Raw genomic sequence first — 20,246 nt, 5'->3', positions numbered from 1 at the left:
GAGTCGTACTCTGGTTGCGCCCTGGAAAAGGTCGAGATCCAGCGGGGGCAGTTTATCATGAGAACAGCTTCATTCAGCATTGGTAATCGGGAGAAGCCGGTCCATATTTCCCAATCGGGCTATGTAAACGAGATGCAGTGGATATCCTCTAAATACGTTATTTTCTGGGACGAAGCAGAGAAGAGCGGATGGCTGGTTAACGGAGCCAGAGCCTTACTGCACCTACTTCGAGGGTCCTTGGAACACAGCAAACGGAAGTTCAGGTCGGCCTTTTGCTGGATCCAAGAGACTTGGCTGATATTGCCTGCACAACTGGCTCGGAGTCTGCCTTAGATGCTCTCATGGACCAGAAAAACCGGACGCTTCCACTATACGTGGACAAGAGCGAGGTCTACGAGGAAGAGACCAGAACCAAAATTGCAGGAGCATCGACAGAGTAAGTGGTCACCAAGCGACACACACGGTATTACTGATTGGAGGACCGGGTAGAACATTTCTACAACGTGATGGAAAAGCTTCTCGATCACCATCCCGACACTGAACGACGTAGTGGGCTGTAGATGAACCCCCGATCGAGGAGGCAACTGGAGGGCTGGGACTTCAGAGATTTGGTCTCCGATGGTGATCCCTCCTTTCCTAAGGTCTTGACGTTGCAAACTATTGGGAAGGGATGGGTTGACTTCACTCGAGCCGTCCACGCCGTATGCTTGTTCGGCCAGGGATTCGGCGAGATGATTCAGCCTAAACAGAAGATGAGAACTATCTGCTCTAGTTGGAGTCGGCTCCCTATCAAGAGATACTACCTTGCTGCCTGTGTGCGGGACATGAAGGAGATTATCGACAACGACGGAGACACCACCACCAACCCGATGGGGATTTGCGACAGTGTGCTCTGGAACATGAAGCAGACCACGTTCCAGAGCATGCCCTTGTAAAGACGCTACGTCGAAGCATCACGACCCAGTGCAGGTGCTTTTCCCCAAAGTCTTTAGCTCGCTGCTCAAGCCGAAGCCTCAAGTCGGCTTACAAGATCAAGGGTCGGTCATCTTTGGCCACAATATGAATATTCACTAGCACTGGAGAGATCATGGCGGTCCCATCAAGGGTGATCCTCCATTGGATGAATCTGCTGCTGTATCAACTAGCGATAGCAGCGTTGGATCGAGCCTGGAGTCATTGTCTATTAGCGAAGTAGCCGGCGCTCAGTCAAGCAGCGCCAAGTCCTCGAAATGTGATACACCACATTCCAGTCAGCCCTCAACGGCTGTCTCGTCAAGTCACAAGGCGTACCAGCCAACAAGCGATTCGTCAGCCAGTTGGAGGACAGGAAGCGAGTTGGGGTTGCCTATATCGTCTATTGGCAAGGGAAGGATGTCCAAGGAGTGACCAACTAAGCACGTTCTACCATACTGGACTTCGTTGAATCTCCATTTCCTTGATCCGTGGTTTGGTTTGCAGGGATCTAGAAGGGATAATTTAGACGCCTAGGTAAAGAAGCTAGTACCACAAAACACTAGACAGAGCCAAGGATATGAAGATCCAGCTGACGAAGAGCCATTCTCACAGCTTCACTCGATTTTGATGCGGACCGAAATCGTGCCTTTCTTCGTTTGCACCACGATCAGGTCATGATCGTAGGAGATGTCCTCCACAGTTGTTTCGTATAGACGAGCCCTGGGGATGACTCGGAACGCCATCAGAGCCGCCATGATGTAGAGTTCACAACATGCCAAACTGCGAGCAGTATTAGCGTCCAAAATATGTACTGAGACAAGCTAGAAAGTAAGTTGAACTTACTTCTCACCGATACACGAACGACTACCCTTCCCGAAGGATATCAACATCTTTTGTAGCGCATAGTTTGGCTGGCCATGCATCAACCATCGCTCGGGGATGAATTGGTCGGGGTTCGGGAAGAGTTCTTTGTCCCAGTGGTTGATCATCGAGGTCATGCCAATAGGGGTACCTCTCGGAATGAACCATTCAACACAGCCATCTCGACTCTTGTAGATTAGATCCTCATTGCGAGCAACTCTCGCTGACCTGTGCGATATACCGGGCATCATGCGCAAGGCTTCATGTATGACAGCCCAGAGGTAAGGCCGCTGTTCGAGCTCCGTCCATCTGAGGTTCGAGGGGTTGAGACCCTCGAGGTCCTCCATCAGACGCACATATGTCGTAGGCTGGGCCAGGAGGTGGTATGTAATGACCGTGAGTGTAGCCTGTTAGACAAGCTCTTTTAGCAAAAGTCTGCGCTGGCTGACTGGGGAACGGAATGGCGACTTACAGCTGTGGTTTCCGTGCCGGCAAGCAGGAACGTAAATCCTTCGCCAGAAAGGCGATACATGGTCTTCTCAGACTCAGGCAAAGATTTGGAGTTGACCAGATCAGCGAAGACTGTCCCATTTTCAGGGTTGTTGATAGCCGCCTTGATATATCCCGGTATAATGACGTTCATCTGCTCCATAACTGCCTTGATGTCTTCGCCCATGTAATCTGCCAACAGGGGAAGGACTTGGGCCGTCTTCCTCGCGAGCGCATTATGTCTCATCATGTACGCACTCCTGACAAAGGACTTGAGCATGGTGGCAAAGTTGGGTTCCCAGCCCTCTTGGGCAACGGATCCCATGGGCTCGCCAAAGGCGTATTGGGAAATCATGTCCGCCGTGAAGCAGTTGAAGGCTTCTTTGACGTCGAATGGCTCCGTTCCGGCCGAACGCAACATCTTCTCTACCACGAGTTGGGCAACGTCCTGCACCTCGCCCTCGAGCTTGAGCATTTGCTGGCGCGAGAAGAACCTGGACAACGCGGCCTTTCGCATGCGATGTATTTCGTGGGGAACCGTCGAGAACCCGGCCACCGACACGGGGCCAACGCTGCCAGTGTTGAGTTGGTGCTGCCATTTGTCGCGGATGCGTCCGGACCCGGCGTAGATCTCGTCTGTGAAATATGGGTCGGAGCAGTGAAGTTCGTCGGGGTTGATTCTGACCATGGGGCCTGAAATTTCTTTCAGTTAGACCTATTTGCAGGCCCACTAGCCAACTTGACGTCTCACCATACAGCTCGTGCATCCGACGGATCTCGTGGCCATATCTTCCCACAAGCCACCAGTCGTAGTATGCCTCGTAGAGATAGCTCGCAGCTGCTATTCTCGGGCCGGGAAAGCGGGACAGCGGGTGGAAAGGCGAGATGTTGTACAAGGCGACCAGGATGCGGTGGCTGACGAATAGACCAATGAGGTAAAAGATGCTGGCGGGCGATAAAATAGCTCGGAAGGTATCCAGATTTAGAACAGATTTCAAGTCCATGTTGAGCATGTTGAGTAGGAATGGCGATATTGCAAAAGAGGTGGATGAGGGGGGAGGGCGAACGGGATAGATAGACTGCGAGAATTGCTACCAGGGTATGTCCATTGCACTGTTGGCCCATACAGAGCACTACTTTGCGTGTTTCCCTTTGATTCGACGCCCAAGCAGCCGATCGCGCCGTTCACGACCACTAGGTTTCCCCTTTTTGCCAATCTCGCGCTTCAAGTGGTCCCAGATTGGCCAACTGAACGGAACGCACAGATGCAACTACGGGGGTCCCAAGGATCAGGTGCCCGGATATTCTGCCCATATACATATACTGCGGTGCATCTCTTGTTAGCAGCTGCAGCAGCGCTGGTGGCGTCGAGGTCTTCTCCTGTAGGACTAGTCGTTCGCGCCGATCACTTCAACCACTACCTCAGCCCTTGGGCTTTCCCAGGCCCTAAGCGTGGGGTGCCTAGGCATAAATTACATAATAGCCTAGCTGAGCCTAGGTAGACACTTACCACCCATCTATCCGCCACAGAGGGGTAGAATGATTAGGCATCCAGTAGTAGATCTGCTCTCTAGAAATCGGTGGGGGTGTGGGAATCCCATGATGCTCTCGATACCTTGTAAGAAACCATTCGAAAGTCAGGTCGCCGACGATGAAGACGAGCATCGAGAGCAAGAGGGGAGAAAACAGAGGCAGGAAGATCAAGGCCCAGACAAAAATGCTATCTCCTGTGACTGTACAGTGGTAGCTCAATGCCATAGCTGCAGTTTTCAACAGAAAAAGAGGCATAAGCAGTAGCTGCCAAAGATCGAATGCCGTGTGGATTGGCCCCAGCACCGGTTTCGCGATATCGGTGCGGAATGGCATCGGAGCGAACGTCGCTACTGGGTAGAGAATCGTCAAGCTGGGGGCTATGAAGCCGATGCAACATTCGCTTTGAGGAGTTACGTTAGCCTTCTTGCAGATACGCAGGGGATACAAAGCCAAGATGTCAAAACTAGAGCCGACATGTGGTGTTTACTGCACTCACTTTGGATACCTTTCACCGGGGACTTGGGCCCAGTCGTTTTTGTTGAACGCCTGAGCCACGACCTCAGATACAGAGAGGCCAAGATCAGGGGAACCAGGAAGCCGATTTAAGTCACGGGACGGAAAGTGAGTATCCGGGACTGGGCCTAGAGGAGTGTGGCCGGGTGGAACTTGGCATCAGTCGGGCCCGTCTCAGGCTGCAATTGGCAAGTTAGATCAAGGGCCGGGCGGGTCGGTAGGAAGCCTGGGCCTACTCAACTTGTGGCTATCTATCTTGTTGCATTTGCCGGCTGCGCTTGAATCGCCTGAGCCCCGTCTGCTACGTTTGGCTGCGGCGCCGAGAGCTGGTTGCGAAATGCTCTTGCTAGCGGACCCTCACTCTAGCTGGGCATCAGGCTGAGCTCAAGTTCTAACCCCGTCAATGGATGGTCTATAAACAGCTCGTATAAGGCTAAACCTTTCCTAGAAGAATATCGGACGGCGTTGAACGACCACACCATCCAGCCCACGCAGCACCACAGCGTGAGGGCGAGCTGCACGCTTGTCAAGCCCAGCAGTAACTGTGGAGGGTCGTTCGGCAGGTTATCAGGGTTCCCCCAAACCGTGAATATGACAGCCAAGACTGCAGCAGCCGTATTCGCGGCCGCCTCGACGACGCTGACAATTTGCTGCGCTTGAATGGGTACAGAGATTTCTTGTCAGGACAATGAAACCTGTACTTCGATCGAGAGGACGGTGCGGCGGTGGTTGGGCGCAACAATGGCCCGGACGACGGCCAGGTCTGAGCCAGATATTCCTGACAGCTGAGCGCCTGGTCGTCCCTCCAGAGTCCTGTCAAGGTGATGGCTTTAGCCACTGCCTCATGATCCGGGTCTTCGTAGTCCTGAGCAGCGAGGAAAGCGGAAGGGTCCCATCCACAGTGTAGATCATTGTACATCCCCTTGATGATGTCTTTAGACTCACGTAACGTGACTTAGGGATCGCTTGTAGGATTCTTATTTTGTATTGCCTGCATGTGGTCTGCAACAGGTCGTGCAAGAATTGTTTCCTTTCGCAGACAATTGAAAAACCAGTCGTAACCCGGATCGTTGGAGATAAATCTGCGGTACTCCTCAAGACCGGGGATACGCGAGTCGTGTTCGAAATCATCGTAACATCGAATTGCTCATCCGCCGTGGCATCGTCCATGTCTTCGTACTCTCGAACGTCTGGGCCATTTAGCCACCTGTCCATTACTTCCGTGTCAGGCGGCTCTTTTGGTGTCACTTCAGACTCAGCATGCGGAGCCTCGCGTGTTTGGAAATAGGAGTCCCGGAATAACTTGGCAAGCTTGACGGTGAAGAGTTGTTGGGATTGTATGAGAATATTGTAGGGCTTGACATGTCAATGCACTATCAGGTTTTGATGTAAATAACCAAGCGCATCCATAAGTTGTCTTGCCATGGCCTTGGCGTCTGCTTCGAGAAGAGAGCCATGGTTGTGGACGAAGCCGTCTACATTGCCACTGGGGACATATTCTATGACTAGTATGGAATATGGACTGTTCTAGTCGATATTATCGATGTGCCGCACAATATTGGGCTACCAAACGTTAGCAAAACTTGGGGAGAGGCCAACCAGGAAGTCTTACATGTTGTGCTTTCCGCATGACCTGCGCCTCGTTATACACTTCCTTGTCTAGGATTCCATTCTTCATGAACCGGCGTTTGTCCAGTTCCTTCGCAGCATAAGGCTTTCGGTCAAATTTTGGACGCAACCATGTAGACGGTTGCGAATTGGCCCTTTTTAATCATACCGACTTTGTAATATCGGTCCGATCCATCCCACTGGTTGGGATCGGCAATATTGTGGGTTGTGGTTAGGAAACATGGTACTGCGGCAAAGCTGATGCCTGTAACTGCAACCTGTACTAATTAGCGGGTCACGCTCTTCCCTAGGACCGCCACGGGAATATTCTGGCAATCTGTCGACGGCCAATACCATCCTCAAGCGTTTATATACGGTGCTCAACGTTGCGAATCCCATAGGGTCCATCCTGCCCCGTGTGTACTACCTAATGGGAAGTACCTTCTCGTTCGATGCTATAAGCCTACTGGCCTTCCTACCGGCCACCGATGCTACTAAGCTGTGCAATTGCCCCGAACGACAACGGTTTTGGTGGCAGTGGAGACGGCCAGAATCTACGGGGTCTCGAGTATTTAAACTCCTTATTAGGGTGTGGGATCATGTAAGCCTAATGAGAGAGACGACAATATTGGGGTCATATTACCAGCAAACCACGAGCATCATGCTGAGCCCTCCAAAAGGATTCGAGATAATGGACGAGACTCTTGTATCCACTCCATGGTTGTATGACACACTCGCCCCATTCGCAAGTCAAAAGCTATTCAAGAGCTCATGGAGATATCCTTCAAGACCTTCCGCCCGCGGACACAGTCCTCTTCGTGCATAGGCTCCCTAGCCGTTTCCTTTATCCCTTCCTCGATCCATTGCGCCACCGCAGGGTGCTCCAACAGGCGCCGAGCATACTCCCTAGCCGGCTCAGACGACAGCTCAATCCCATACGTCAGCAACCGACTAGCAACCGGCGCGAAGAAGGCATCCACCGCCGAAAACCCCTCTCCCGCCAACCACGGCCCCCCAAACCGGGACAAGCCCTCCGTCCACAGGTGGTCGATGCGGTCCAGATCACGCTGCAAATCCGCATCCGGGGCGCCCAGCTCGATCCGCAGGGCAACGTTCATGGAGCACTGATCGCGGATGGCGGGAAAGCCGGAATGCATCTCGGCGGCGGCGCAGCGGGCCCAGGCGCGGGCCTTGCGGTCCGAGGGCCACACGGGCGGGTGGTCTTCTGCGAGGTACTCGGCGATGGCGAGGGAGTCCCAGATGACGGCGTCGCCGTGGTGGAGAGTTGGCACTTTGCCTGAGGGGGAGAAGGTCTTGAAGGCGGGCTGGCGGAGGCCGGCGGCGAAGACGTGTAGCTCCTCTGTGAAGGGGATGTTAAGTGCTTTCATCAACACCCAGGGCCGCATCGACCAGGATGAGTAGCGCTTGTTCCCGATGAAGAGGGTTGAAGTCATTGTCGTTGAGCTGGGCCGTGAGACTGTATCGAGAAGATGGGATAATTATCAAGGATTCAAAGAAAGCTGTGAAAATGTTGAAACGGGTAATTTTTCTTCAAGTGCAAATATATTACGTATAGTAGCGTCACCCTATCTTGCGCCCTGTGTATTACATGTGATGCAAAGTTGGCCCCGGCTAACAGCGGTGTTTGGAAGCCGGCTTTAGGGATTACATTAAGCCGAAATGTAGTGGAAGTAAACAGCGTGAGTCATCACGAGAGATGTCTAGTTAAACTACCTAGGTATAAAGACGAAGGGCAAAAGCGGGGAAGATGGGGGAAGGAGAATAGAAGTTTGGATTATCATCTCAAATACTACTCTGCTTGCTCTTGTTTGCACTCTCACACAATGGAACAGTCATCCATGCACTTAATGCTCCTCCAATCCCTCGTCTTCCTCCTGACCTGGGCCTCGATTGACTGCTACGTTTCCCGACACGGCCCCATCCCTCAAGCACGCACCGTGACGAAGGTCAACAGCTGGCTCTACTCGGCTGTGTCGTTCGTCCTCGTTGTGCTTATTTTATCGCCTTCTCATGACAAGCTTGCGAGACACCTCTATCACGCCTCCAAGTTCTACGAGTACGTCGATATAATGGGCGTTCGTGCCGGCGGAAAGAGCATCGATCTCCATTTCGCATTCCACCACTCGACGACACCGTACCTGACCTACTTCCGTGTCCTTCAGCACAGTGAGGGATGGAAGCCGTTTGCGGCCATGAATGCTTTCCATCATGTGCTCATGTACGCGTACCTTGGCGGCGCGTCGCTGTTTCGTCCTATGCTGGATGTGACGGGGTCGGCGCAACTGCTTGTGGGTATTGCGTCAGATATGTGGGTGGTTTACGGGAAATTTGCATCTGGTCAGGGAGTGCTGTGGCCCAACATACTCAGCATGATGTTGCTTGGAACATATTTTAGCTTGTGGGTGAGAGATTTGAAGATCAGAGCAAGAGATCGTAGCCCAACTCAAGAGAAGAAGGGCAAGGAAATCTGAGATGGTCAATAGGGTGGCTTATTCCCGTTGGCTTTGTGGAGGTGTAGGCATATTCTCAGTTGCAGCCAAAGATCATGGCTGACATACATCCATTCTCTCAATGTACGGCGTACTGTTAGATGAATTGAAATACATCCACACACACTTATACATACACACCTTCTTCCACCACCATATTTTAGCAGATCAGCTTCAACGTCGTTGCTATTCAGAGTTGCCGTACACCAGCGTTCTCCTGTAATCCTAGAGAGATCCACCAACAAATCCGACAGAGCACCACCAACAAATCCGACAGAGCACCACCACAACCTCTGCTTGACAAATTGGATAGCGGTACGGAAAACGACATGACAATTAACCAATGGACTTACATAGTACCGACGTCTGCAATGTGTCTAGCAGAGTTCGAGGTAGTAGGTGCACCACCCCTGATAGCTCGACCAGCAGGATTTGACCGCGATTCCGCTTCCGGTAATTATGGCGCCTCATGTACGGCCTTCGCCACTTTAAAAGACATCATAAGTACCTCATCCGCATCGAACCTCTCGCCCTCTTTCCAACACTTCTTTCTCTCGCCCTCCTTTTACTGATACCCCCCATTCCTCCTTGTCTTCCCCTTAGGCAGCTCGTTATTTTGTACCCCCGTGGTGCTTACCAATCCAACGCATGACCTCCTCAAACCCCAGCACGGCGAGCTACGTCGTTGTATGTGATGCTGTAGGGATTCAGTCTCGGAGTATTACAAGATAATGTCTCACAAGACGGCGCCACGCAAGCCCACCACTATCGGGTTCTTTTATTATGCCCCGTTTCGCACGACGATCATGTCCATATTGAAAGGGGCGTCTCACGCTTTGCTACGCCTTGCCGCTCGGCGCTAAATGCCGCCCCTGCTTGCTGCATGCAACGTCAATATGGATTATATTATAGCGGGGTAACCCTACGCTGACGACGATCCACGACCCCTATTATGTACTTTAGCAGCGAAATGAAAAGTAAGCCGCCATGTCTGCTGCGACACAGGGATGTAACTTTGGCTGCGCTTATGTTTGGGACGATAAGGAAAAAGGAAATCAGTATAGCGGGGCAGGATTCGACTTTGTGTCCCATACTATAGATCGACCGAGCCTTGTAGAAAATTGGAGTGAGTATCCGGGTTTCCGATGGCGCAGCAAACAGGGGCTAATTAATTTAGGCACTCGTATACCGACTTTCGAACCATTGACCGACCCGTACTTCTGGGATTCGAGTAGGTGGAGAGACTTGGAGAAACTGACCTCCTGTCTTCCCCTTCACTCCTTTCTACACTCGGCTCGACGACAGAGAGCTTCACAATGGCCCTGTTACGGGCGTTATTGGCTGTCTCACTGGCCTCCACGACAGTCTTCGGAATCCAGCTATGGGCCAAGCCCGCAGAGATCCCAAGCTCAGTACCTGCAAAGTGCCGGGCAGCGCTGACCACGAATATCACATGCGAGTTCTTGGTGACCGCCAACAAAGCAGTCAATGGACAGGTGCTCGCGGGGGAATCCGCTATCTCATACTGCGGAGACACATGCGTCAAGTCGTTGCTGGGCTTCCAGCAGACGGTCACAGCTGGTTGCGGAAACACGCAGTATATGCTTTGGGAGAACAGCACCTTGACGCAGTCTGGACAAGCCCTAACTGATGGCCTGGTATGGGCGCAGAACTTGGTCTGCATCGAGGATAAGTGAGTTTTGCGACATCCATCTCATAGATTGAGCATTGACTGACACTGGCTAGGGATGGGTACTGTTTGGCCGACTTCATGGCCGGTAACCGAACAGCTTGTTCGGACTGCTCACTGAAATATGCCCAGGCGATGGTGAGTTCTGACTATGGACGCGCAAGGGTCCCAGAAGACCAGTTCACGTCTCTTCTGTCGTCCTGCTCCGTGCCGACCAGCAGCTACACCTGGACGTACACTCCCGTCCCCACGGCCAATGCGACAACCACAACCACTAGCCCAGCGACGACCCCGACTTGTGCTGGCACGACTTACACCGTCAAGTCCGGAGACACCTGCGAGTCCATCTCCAAGGCCAACTCGGTTGCCACTGATCGCATGATTCTGCTCAATAACCTGGACTACAAATGCGCCTCACTTGTAGAGGGTAGGGAACTGTGCATCCAAGATACTTGCAAACTCGCGACCATCCAGAACAACCAGACATGTGATGATCTTGTCGAGGGCACGGGATTCACTGTCGTTCAGCTGCAGTCTTGGAATCCGTGAGTATACTCGGGCGACTTGGGTAGAGAACTGTCTCGATTGCAGGGCTGATTTAATCGGGATGCCAGGACCTTGAAATCCATGTGTGACAGCAACATCATTGCCAACCTCGACACGCTGACAGGGCGGAGTATTTGCATTCAGTGCGTCGTGAGAGTCGCCTCAAATATCCCGCTTGCCACAGCTAAACCCCAATCTTGCAGGGCACCCGGCCAATACGACTTTCCAACTTCTGATGTTCCCACGACAACTTCAAGTTTCACTTTGTAAGCTAGATTGACCACATTTATTGGAATCATCAGTGAGCTGACCACCACTCGCAAGCACCTCTCCCTTCTTCACCGGCTCCTGGACTCCCGGACCGCCCGTCCAGACCGATGCTCCTCCGCCGCAAACCAACTTCAGCTCCCTCTACGACCCGAGCTACACGCCTCCCGCCGAGACCATCTCCTTCAACGCGACGCTCTCCAGCGTCATCGCCGAAGCAACCCAGTACTGCTGGATCACCGAGGAGGACTGGGCCGAGGGGTTCGACCCGGAGTCGATGCCGCCGGCCTGCCAGTCGCTGATGTCGACGTACTGCACGTACAACTCGACGGCGCCGACGCCGACGCCCATCTCCCGCGCGCCGGCCGCGTGCACGCCCGACCGCAGCTGGTACAACTTGGATCCTCTCCCGGACCCGGTGACGACGCCGAAGCCCGTCCAGCCGGGGATGACGAAGGGGTGTAGCAAGTTCTACAAGGTGGCGAGCGGGGACATTTGCGAAACGGTGATTGCGAATAATGGTATCACTGCTGCGGATTTCTATACTTGGAATCCGGACATTGGGAGTGATTGTCGGAATCTGCAGCTGGGGGTGTACGTTTGTGTGGGATATGATGCTGAGTTGGTGGTTGGTTGAGGGAGAGAGGGAGGGAATAATTTAGTTCAAGACAGGTTGTGGACGTATGTTGTTGTTACATTGTATTCACCTCTTCATTCGACTACTTGAAAGTCCAAAGCTCGTCGAATTCCTAGCTGCGAGGAGCACTGCACTACTCGGACGGATACAGCAACCGTCCAATCTCCCCATCCGGCTTATACTTTGGACCAATATCACCATACTTCCACCACATGGGAGTCCTAACATTTGTCGCATCCTCTTTCAGCGTCCCCATCTCCCCCGGCGTGATCCTCGATTCCTTAACAATGTTGCCATGCGCATCGAGAAACAAGACCCGGAGCTTGTCCTCCTCAAACGCCCTCTTATCCGCCACAAGCAGCGGCGTCGGCGCCGACAGCGTAAACGCCAGATAGCGCATCTCCTCCTCGGGGTCCTCCTCCAGGCGAGCCTCCTCCACGTCCTCAGCCGCGATCGTCCGCCGCACACCCCCAAGCCTCCCCTGCCTCCCCACCAGCTCGGGGAGTATATCAAACACCCTCTCCCACTCGTCCCCAAACCCAAACAGCTCCTCGTCATCCAGCAACCGCCACCACAGCGCCTCCGGGTTGAAGAAAACATCCGCCTCCGAATCGACGTCGATCCACCCCCGCAGCCTGGCGTCGTCCGCACCGCCGCCGCCGCCGCCGCCGGTGCCGTAGTGCGTGCGCAGGATCACCAGCTCGTGCTCGTAGCTCGGCCACATGAAGCATGCGATCCTGCGCAGCGCCAGCGGGCGCCAGGGCGCCAGGACGTCGCGCACCTCGGCGGCGGTGGGGATCCGAGACGGCGTGCCGTCGCGCGACGGCTCGTATTCCCCCGGGACGTCGCCCTGGTCGAGGAAGGCGCGGATCAGGGAACGGCGCTGAGAGGTCGCTGGGAGAGGTGAGGCGGGGTCCCAGTTGCGCTGGGGGGGGGGGGGGGGGGGGGGTGTCAGCGCGGGATGGCAGGTCGGTAAGTAAGCTCTTGCTTGGACTCACTATCAGATGCTGCTCCGCTGGAAGCCAGCCCCAGGGTTGAGTCAATTCTTCTTCGGCCATTTTTTGGCTGCCGCGTTGTGCCGGAGGATTCGGTCTCGGTGGTAAGATTCAGGGGGGACAGAACGCGGTTGAGTGGGGAAGATGAGAGGAAATTTGATGAGTGGCCATGCTGGTGCTGTATCGGTATTATGTAGGGTAGGATATTTTGCCAGGACGGCAATTGGCTGTGCCACGCGGGTGCGTGGTGCAAGGCACACATTCCTACCTGCACATTCCTGCCCCCCCAAATCATGCCACACCCGCGTCTAATTGCATATGTATCAAAGAGATGTTGCATCGGTTGCACCTCATAGCGGTGCATCCGAATCATTCGTGCAACCCCGTCTAACCTGTCTAGGACGTAAGCTGCATATCTAATAATTGGCCGGTGAGATACGGACTTCCGTATGGGGGCATCCTTAAGTCGATCGAGAAGGAATCTCTCCGGGAAAGACCTTGGTCGCGGACCAGTGGCACAGCTAGACAGGGTGTCATCTCGTTAGGCGGAATAGGGGTCTCTTGCCGATCGGCAGGTGAGACTGAGCCGTTGCTGATATGTGAGGCCCGGATATGTGCGGTTCCCTCGCCATCATGGTCAAGTTCTCATACTCGTACCGTCCTTTCGCTCCCTTCAGAATTTTCCTAGCTGACTCGCTGGCCACCCGAGATCGTGTGGTTTCTGGCTCACTGGCACCATGAGTCGACTACGCGGTCTAGCTGGCCGATTTGCTTTTTTGCTTGCTCTCGTTTTCTTGTCTTCCGTTTTGAACACCTTCCATGTCTCGGCTCAGCAAGACGCCCTCTGCAGCGCCGACTCACCCTGTAAAGTTGGGTGTTGTAGTAGCAGCGGTGTGTGCGGTTTCACCAAGGCGCATTGCGGTGACGGATGTCAGTCGAACTGCAATGCCACCGCTGAGTGTGGCCAGTACGCGGTGAAGGAGGCTTTCGATTGTCCCATAAATGTCTGCTGCAGGTAAGTCACGGGCTGCAACATGATTGCCGCCGAGCACAGTTTCTTGGTATCAGCCGCCTAATCTAATATGCTCAACAGTCAGTATGGTTTCTGTGGTATCACGGAAGACTTCTGTGGAGACGGGTGCCAGCCCAACTCGGACAAAGCGGGATGTGGCGTTGCTCAGTAAGTCCGAAGTCTGAAGCTGCTCCGAATACCAGTGCAAATGCAAATGCTAACCGCCAACCATAGACGACCAGCTGAATGTCCCGTCAATACGGACGCTCTTACATACAAGAGGCGAATCGCTTACTATGAGCTCTTCACCAGGACTCGGAGCTGCAATGTCAAAGAGCCAGAGTCGTTGCCCCTGGGACCACTCACCCACCTTAACCTGGCCTTTGTCAACTTTGGCTCCGACTTCAAGCTCATTGATGACGACTCGGACTGGGTGAGGCGGACGGTGCTGAGGAAGATCAAGTACCCCGATTTGCGAATCAACATTGCAATTGGCGGGTGGACGTTCAACGACCCGCCTACTTCTACGTACTTCTCCGACATGGTCGGCTCATATGATGGTCGCGCCACGTTCATCAAGTCGGTTTGCGACTACCTCCGGACATACGGACTCGATGGCGTCGACATTGATTGGGAATACCCAGGAGCCACGGACCGTGGCGGCGGACCCAGAGACGACACTCTTTATGTCCAGATGCTGGCCGAGCTGAAAGAAGCCTTCGAACGAGAGGGTGCGGGCTGGGAGATCTCGGTGACTCTGCCCACGAGCTACTGGTACCTCCGCGGGTTCAGCCTCGAGAACATGCAGAGGCAGATTGACTACTTTAATATCATGTCTTACGACATCCACGGCATGTGGGATTTCGACAACAAGTGGACTGGGCCGTATCTCAAGGGACACACAGACTGGACCGAAATCGACATGGGGCTCGACCTGCTATGGAGGAACAACATCAAGCCCGAGAACGTCGTCCTGGGCTTTGGTTTCTACGGTCGCTCCTTCACCGTGGCCGACCCTTCGTGCACGGAGCCCAACAACGTGTGCCAATTTGCCACGGGTGGCATCCCTGGGTCTTGCTCGGACACGGCTGGAGTTCTCACTTACGACGAAATTGCCAGCCGCAACAGCACGCTTGATGTCAAGACATTCTACGACCCCGAGACCACGGTCAAGTACAACATCTTTGGAGGCAATCAGTGGGTCTCATATGACGATGGCCAGTCCTTCAGAGACAAGCTCTCATGGCTCTCGAAAAGATGTCTCAGCGGTCTCATGATCTGGGCCATTGACCAGGACACAGGCAACTGGACAGCCATGGGCGAGCTATTCGGCGACTATTCGAGCACCGAGCTGCATGGTCTCAACGGCGACTCGGCGGAGAAACTCCATGACCTCTTCGGGCAGTACACAGGCCAGGACTGCTTCGTCACGCCGCGCTGTACAGACGGCAGCAAGGGCGAGCAGGGGCCGGACCAAGTGTGTCCCGGCGGCACCATGTCGGTCGATGTTGCCCACAATCCCCAACAGCGACACCCCAAACCTCTGTACGGAGACTGCAGCACAGGCTGGTACCGTCACATATGCTGCCCCGTCAAATCCATGCCCAAGCACTGCGAGTGGAACGGGGAGCCCGAGCGCAGTGAAATCGGATGTTCCGGGAAGTGCGGCGAGGGCACCTTTGAGCTCAACGAAGACACAGCCATCGATGCCAAGGGCACAAAGCAGTGCTACCAGGGAAACCGGAAGCTTTGCTGCCAGGGCACCAAGATCATCGAGGATTGCGTCTGGAGTCCATGCCAGGGGCCGCTTAGTGGCGCACAGAACCCCGAGTGTGAGGAGGGCTACGAGTACCAAGCCTTCCGCTATGACAAGCCAGATGGTGTCGGACTGTGCAGAGAGGAATACATATCGCCAGTCGACGGTAGCAAGGGAAGTCCCCTGATGGAACCGTTCAAAAGCGCCCTGTGTTGCCCCAAAGGAAGGAGCTTTGGAAAGTGCAACTGGGCAAACGATCCATTGCCGCCGCCTCCGCCGGTGTGGGGTGACCCCAAGTTGTATTGCCTGCCTCAGCCCTGCAAGGCCGATCAGCTCGAGATCGCTGATGCCATCAACCCCCCGCGGTCGTCTTCCTTGGGGGGTGGGAGGTCTGAGATGTCATGCGACGGCATCTCGTTGCCTCCCAACTACGATCCTCACATCGGACTGTGCTGCGAGCCACCGTCAACTTGGAATAAGGACTGGCCAGTCGACCCCGAAAAGCTTTGGGACGTCCACTTCAACAACCCGGACACCGATAGGGCGCTATGGGCATATGATGACGAGTACGATCACAACGATAAGGACAAGCAGCGGTCGGATAACCCGGACGGAACGGACGCATACGGCTTCCTGATGCTGAACGGCAAGAAGGAAGCCCTTGAAGACAATTTCAGCAACACCCACACCGTTGTGCGAAGGACAGCTGCCGTCCCGAACGTCAAGCGGGAGATCATCACGAACAACCAGACCAAGGTCGACCAGGTGTTCGACCACGCCGAAGAAACTTTCTACGTCTACTGCAGCTATTCGGCCGGTTCCCAGCAATGCGAGGATGTGTGGGCGGGCGGAGTCGAGGACACCATCATCCGGCTCCCAAGCCACGTCGGCGAGGGTCCATTCGCGCGCATCGTGTCGATGAAGCCCGCGGGCGAGGACTACGCTCTGCCCAACCACCACATCCAGCACCGGTCCCTCGACGGGCTTCACGACAACCCAGTCTACGAGCTGAAGATCGACTACAACTTCCATCTCGTCCGGGACGACCGCGGGCCCGTCCAGATCCGCGTCGACTACACGAACCTGCTGGGCTACTGGAAGGAGCTGACCGACTCGCCGCACTCGAAGCGCAGCCGCGTCTGGGGCTCCTCCCCCGCCGTGGAGGACGACGGCTTCACGATGCGCCACTTCCGCGACCGCGTCAACCGCGCCGAGGAGGTCGAGGAGCAGCTCAACAAGAAAAGGAAGCGGCAGTACGTCGAGACGACGATGCCGTTCGAGGTCCGCCCCGCCGCGCCGCCGGACGGGGCCGAGTGTTCTGATCCCGAGACACAGCATCAAGAACGACGTGCCGACGTGGCCAGGAGGGACGGCAACGTCGCCAAGCGCTGGTGGGGCATCTTCGCCAAGTGGCTGGAGAAGCTGACGACGGTCCGCAAGGCCGAGGTGGGAGACCTGCCGCTGGGATGGGCCGACGAGATCAACCTGTTCAAGGCCCAGTGGGGCTGCCCCGGCAAGCTGTGGTCGGCGAACCTGCGGATGGACCTGCAGGCGCGGGTGAGCATGCAGGCGACGTATGCGTACTACTTCTCGGCGACCTTCATCCCGCCCACGCAGAAGCCCGACGTCTTCTTCTACTTCGGCATCCAGCCTGAGGCGGAGCTGATGTTGAAGCTTGTTGGAAATGCGGGGCTGCATTGGACTTCGGATCGGAAGAAGATCATCGATACGCTTGGATACCCCGGGCTGGCGATCAAGGGCATTGCGGCGGTGGGACCGACGTTGGATGTTTATGGACAGGTGAGTTTGGAAGCTTTGGATAATCACTCATTCATTTCTTTATAGCGGCGTGCCGGCTGACTTCTTCCTGTTCTCAAACTGCAGATGAAAGGAGAGATCAACATCCACGGAGAGGCCAAGGCTGGCGTGACCCTCAAGTTCGATAAGGCGCAGGCGTATTGGCCGCAGGATAGCTCAGATGTGGCCAAGTACGACGAGTATCTCGACTTGGGGCTAGTGGATGATCCCCCGAACAAGCCCAGCGGCCCCGAGCTGGCCCCGACTTTTGAGGCTGGCGTCCAAGTCACTGCTGATCTCTATGTTATTGTGCAGCCCGAGGTACGTGACTGCCCATGATATGAACATACACGGATTTCTCCCGCGAGCAGCGAGGGGTAAAAGTCATGGCTGACAGTCTTTCGGTACCTTAGGCAAACGTGGGAATCAAGATAGGGGGTGAATCATGGACCGGGGGCCTGTCCCTTATCGACGCCCAAATCACGGCGTGGGTCCGAGGCATGATCCAATTCCACGCCGCCGGAGCAATCAGCACCGTGACCAAGGCATGGGACTACTCGTACGGCGCGTATCTCTACTACAACCTCGGATACAACGCCCATGCCACGATCCTCCAGTGGGCGACGTGGGCGCTGGGCGAGAGAGCCGCTTACTCGCCGGACCACAAGTATACTATCTACGAGAACAGCGGATCGATTCCCATCGGTGACAACAATGCGAAGCGCATGGTCAAGCTGATCGACGATCCGTCCCAGGCAGAGCCCTTTGGCAATGACACGACGAGCGTCAATGCCCTGTTGGATCCTAGCTATCTCTTTAGACGGGCTGATGATGCCAATGGCGATGTCGGTACGTGTTCGGAACCCTCCTGGAGGCATACGTCGAGGAGGAGAGAGTCAAGTTACTAATATTTCTCGCGCAAAAGATCCTGCGATTCCTACTTTCACCAAGCCAATAACCTGCCCTGCAGGGTCTTCTGCGGACATCACAATCCCCGAGTTAAGATGTAGGTTTTCCTCTAATTTCCCGCTGCCCCTTAGACCATCCCCTGTAACACAACATCTCACACTGACATACTCCCCCAGTCAACTGCGGCGCCTTCCCCCCCCTCCAAGTCCTAGACCTCACCGGCCAGTACCAGAACATGGCGCCCCTCTGCCAAGGCTACAAGGCCGTGCAAGGCCTGCCTATGACGCTGACCCACGCACCGGAACTTGATGTCGCGCAGGGCAAGTGGCTGCGCAAGAAGCGCCGCAAGCAGTGCCCCAACCTCAAGAGCGACGACGACTCGTGCCCGCCGCAGACGGCCAAGCTGCACGCCGCCATCGGGTACACGGGCAAGGAGAAGAAGCTCGAGTGCGACGAGTTCCCCTGGGCGTCGAGCGAGGAAGGCGGCGACTTCAAGCCCGATAACCAGAGGAGCCAGGTTTGTGTGCCGAGCGCGCAGAACGGGTTGGGTGGGAACTGTATTGGTGAGTGGGTGGTTGCGGTGGTGCCTTGGTTGGTGGGTGCTGATTGACCTCTTCTCTAGCCCTGATGAGCTTTATCCAGCAGAACGTCGGCAAGATGGAACCCTCTGTTGAGAATGTGGACGATCGGAAGGATGACTGGCTTTACTGGGGGAGTCAGGCTGATGCCAACGACCGCAAGTGTAAGTGCTAACCCCAAGTGGTTATATGTCGGAGCAGAAGTGGGCTAACTACTTGATACAGTCTGGTATACGGAAGACTATACCTACGGAAGTGTCAAGCAGCGCTTCACGACCTACGACAACGTTCAGCCTATACCAGCGGGGTACAACGACATCACCTGGCCTGTAAGCATCCTCTCCTCCCTCCCATACTCCTCCCCTCCCCTTCCTTCCCTTATCCGTGCACAAACTAAAACACCCAAAAAGACCACAAGCACCAAGTCCTTCGTCTTCAAGCGCAACTACACCTTCTCCATCGTCGACCGCGGCTCCGACGCCGCGAGCTGGTGGGGCGCCACGGGCAAGAGCTTCACGACCGGCAGCTACACGTTCAGCAACCAGGACCCCAAGGACTTCTCGTCGGTCGTGTGCGGCATCAACATCTTTGGGCAGGACACCTACTACAAGAACCCGAAACAGGGGAGCACGCTGCCGTTCAACGGGCTTTGTCGGACGAACAAGCGGGAGTTCAGTGAGTGGATTGGCTCTGGTTTGTTTGGTCGTGATTAATGGATTGCTGACGGACGCGCGAAACAGAGAGAGGCTGGGAAGACCAATTCGTCACGTCTCGCTGTATGATTGATTTTGGATCGTCGCTTACGAAGCGGTCCGGGGGATCAAGGGTGGAGGAGGACTGGGAAGTCAAGAGTAATTACCCCGGCTCCCGATTCATTTTTTTTTTTTTTGTTTTTTTTCTTTTTTTTTTTTCTGCTGACGTGATTTGTTTACCAGACCTCACCGTCTTTGACGAGGAGCTCGACATGACGAATCCCAACGCTCTTGTCGAGCTTATGGAGCGGGAAATGACCGAGGCAAAAGAGGCGGAGGAGAAACGTCGCCAGGGCTCGGTAAGCGCTGCTGGGGGACCGACGCTGAGGGCGACGGTGCCTGGGGAGCAGTCGTTTGCCGAGGAAGCAGAAAGCAGTACGTTGATGGATGAAGCAAGTCCGTCATTGGGTGAGACTGTTGAGGTGGACGGATTGCGGTTGGGGCTGGGATTGGAGAGTTTTGGTGACAAGATGTAAGGGTTTTGAGATGACTTAGGGAGCGTATGGATAGTAATTGTAGATAAGTTGCAATGCCGAATGGTGCTCGATACATCTTTAAGGGGGGCTGATTGCTCAGTGCAGAAGAGGCATTCCAGATAAACTACTGAGGCCTCATCAAACAGGGCAGTGCCGGCTTCACAATGCGCCTCCCAAGCTTCCTTGTCGTTTGGACCCCGCTCGACTTCTTCTGGACATGCCGAGGATATTATACGGATGCGGACTGTAGCCTCAATGGCATGGCCAATGCAAGAAGTACGAGCGTGACCAGGTTGGTGAGGCAACGGCTGAGGCAGACTCGACGTCGCCCCCCGTTACGTGGTGGACGGGTTATAACTACAA

At 54.8% G+C, this 20,246-nt stretch overlaps 6 protein-coding genes across 6 annotated transcripts; 3 read left to right on the top strand and 3 right to left on the bottom strand.

The window, feature by feature from the left end:
- Nucleotides 1-1,565: 1,565 nt before the first annotated feature.
- QBC33DRAFT_499576 (cytochrome P450) lies at nucleotides 1,566-3,308 on the bottom strand (the record flags this gene model as incomplete). Its single annotated transcript, XM_060425648.1, has 4 exons — nucleotides 1,566-1,734; nucleotides 1,798-2,222; nucleotides 2,288-2,997; nucleotides 3,056-3,308. 4 exons carry the CDS (start codon nucleotides 3,306-3,308, stop codon nucleotides 1,569-1,571), a joined length of 1,554 nt encoding a protein of 517 aa, XP_060279585.1.
- A 2,938-nt stretch (nucleotides 3,309-6,246) lies between these two features.
- Nucleotides 6,247-7,552, bottom strand: QBC33DRAFT_550009 (glutathione S-transferase domain-containing protein). Its single transcript, XM_060429032.1, has one exon. It carries the CDS (start codon nucleotides 7,410-7,412, stop codon nucleotides 6,720-6,722), a length of 693 nt encoding a protein of 230 aa, XP_060279584.1. The 5' UTR covers nucleotides 7,413-7,552; the 3' UTR covers nucleotides 6,247-6,719.
- A 150-nt stretch (nucleotides 7,553-7,702) lies between these two features.
- On the top strand, nucleotides 7,703-8,571 carry QBC33DRAFT_550008 (uncharacterized protein). Its single transcript, XM_060429031.1, has one exon. The coding sequence runs from the start codon at nucleotides 7,803-7,805 to the stop codon at nucleotides 8,448-8,450; it is 648 nt and encodes a 215-aa protein (XP_060279583.1). The 5' UTR covers nucleotides 7,703-7,802; the 3' UTR covers nucleotides 8,451-8,571.
- A 1,101-nt stretch (nucleotides 8,572-9,672) lies between these two features.
- On the top strand, nucleotides 9,673-11,675 carry QBC33DRAFT_246781 (uncharacterized protein). Its single transcript, XM_060422962.1, has 5 exons — nucleotides 9,673-10,161; nucleotides 10,215-10,703; nucleotides 10,773-10,847; nucleotides 10,908-10,970; nucleotides 11,029-11,675. The coding sequence occupies exons 1-5, from the start codon at nucleotides 9,785-9,787 to the stop codon at nucleotides 11,606-11,608; spliced, it is 1,584 nt and encodes a 527-aa protein (XP_060279582.1). The 5' UTR covers nucleotides 9,673-9,784; the 3' UTR covers nucleotides 11,609-11,675.
- QBC33DRAFT_499569 (uncharacterized protein) lies at nucleotides 11,661-12,800 on the bottom strand. The gene is made up of 2 exons (XM_060425647.1): nucleotides 12,607-12,800; nucleotides 11,661-12,533 (listed from the first exon to the last, which is right to left on the bottom strand). The coding sequence occupies exons 1-2, from the start codon at nucleotides 12,664-12,666 to the stop codon at nucleotides 11,742-11,744; spliced, it is 852 nt and encodes a 283-aa protein (XP_060279581.1). The 5' UTR covers nucleotides 12,667-12,800; the 3' UTR covers nucleotides 11,661-11,741.
- Nucleotides 12,801-13,605: 805 nt separating this feature from the next.
- QBC33DRAFT_562918 (uncharacterized protein) lies at nucleotides 13,606-19,883 on the top strand (the record flags this gene model as incomplete). Its single annotated transcript, XM_060430241.1, has 12 exons — nucleotides 13,606-13,618; nucleotides 13,697-13,783; nucleotides 13,858-17,171; nucleotides 17,256-17,489; nucleotides 17,582-18,017; nucleotides 18,094-18,174; nucleotides 18,254-18,640; nucleotides 18,700-18,819; nucleotides 18,881-18,984; nucleotides 19,066-19,330; nucleotides 19,396-19,506; nucleotides 19,591-19,883. The coding sequence occupies 12 exons, from the start codon at nucleotides 13,606-13,608 to the stop codon at nucleotides 19,881-19,883; spliced, it is 5,445 nt and encodes a 1,814-aa protein (XP_060279580.1).
- Nucleotides 19,884-20,246: the final 363 nt, after the last annotated feature.

Source organism: Phialemonium atrogriseum, assembly GCF_030411735.1.
Source record: "Phialemonium atrogriseum strain 8032-3 unplaced genomic scaffold QBC33scaffold_32, whole genome shotgun sequence".
NCBI lineage: Eukaryota > Fungi > Ascomycota > Sordariomycetes > Cephalothecales > Cephalothecaceae > Phialemonium > Phialemonium atrogriseum.
The sequence above is the reverse complement of the archived record's forward strand: the minus strand, read 5'-3'. Positions and strand labels throughout refer to the sequence as shown.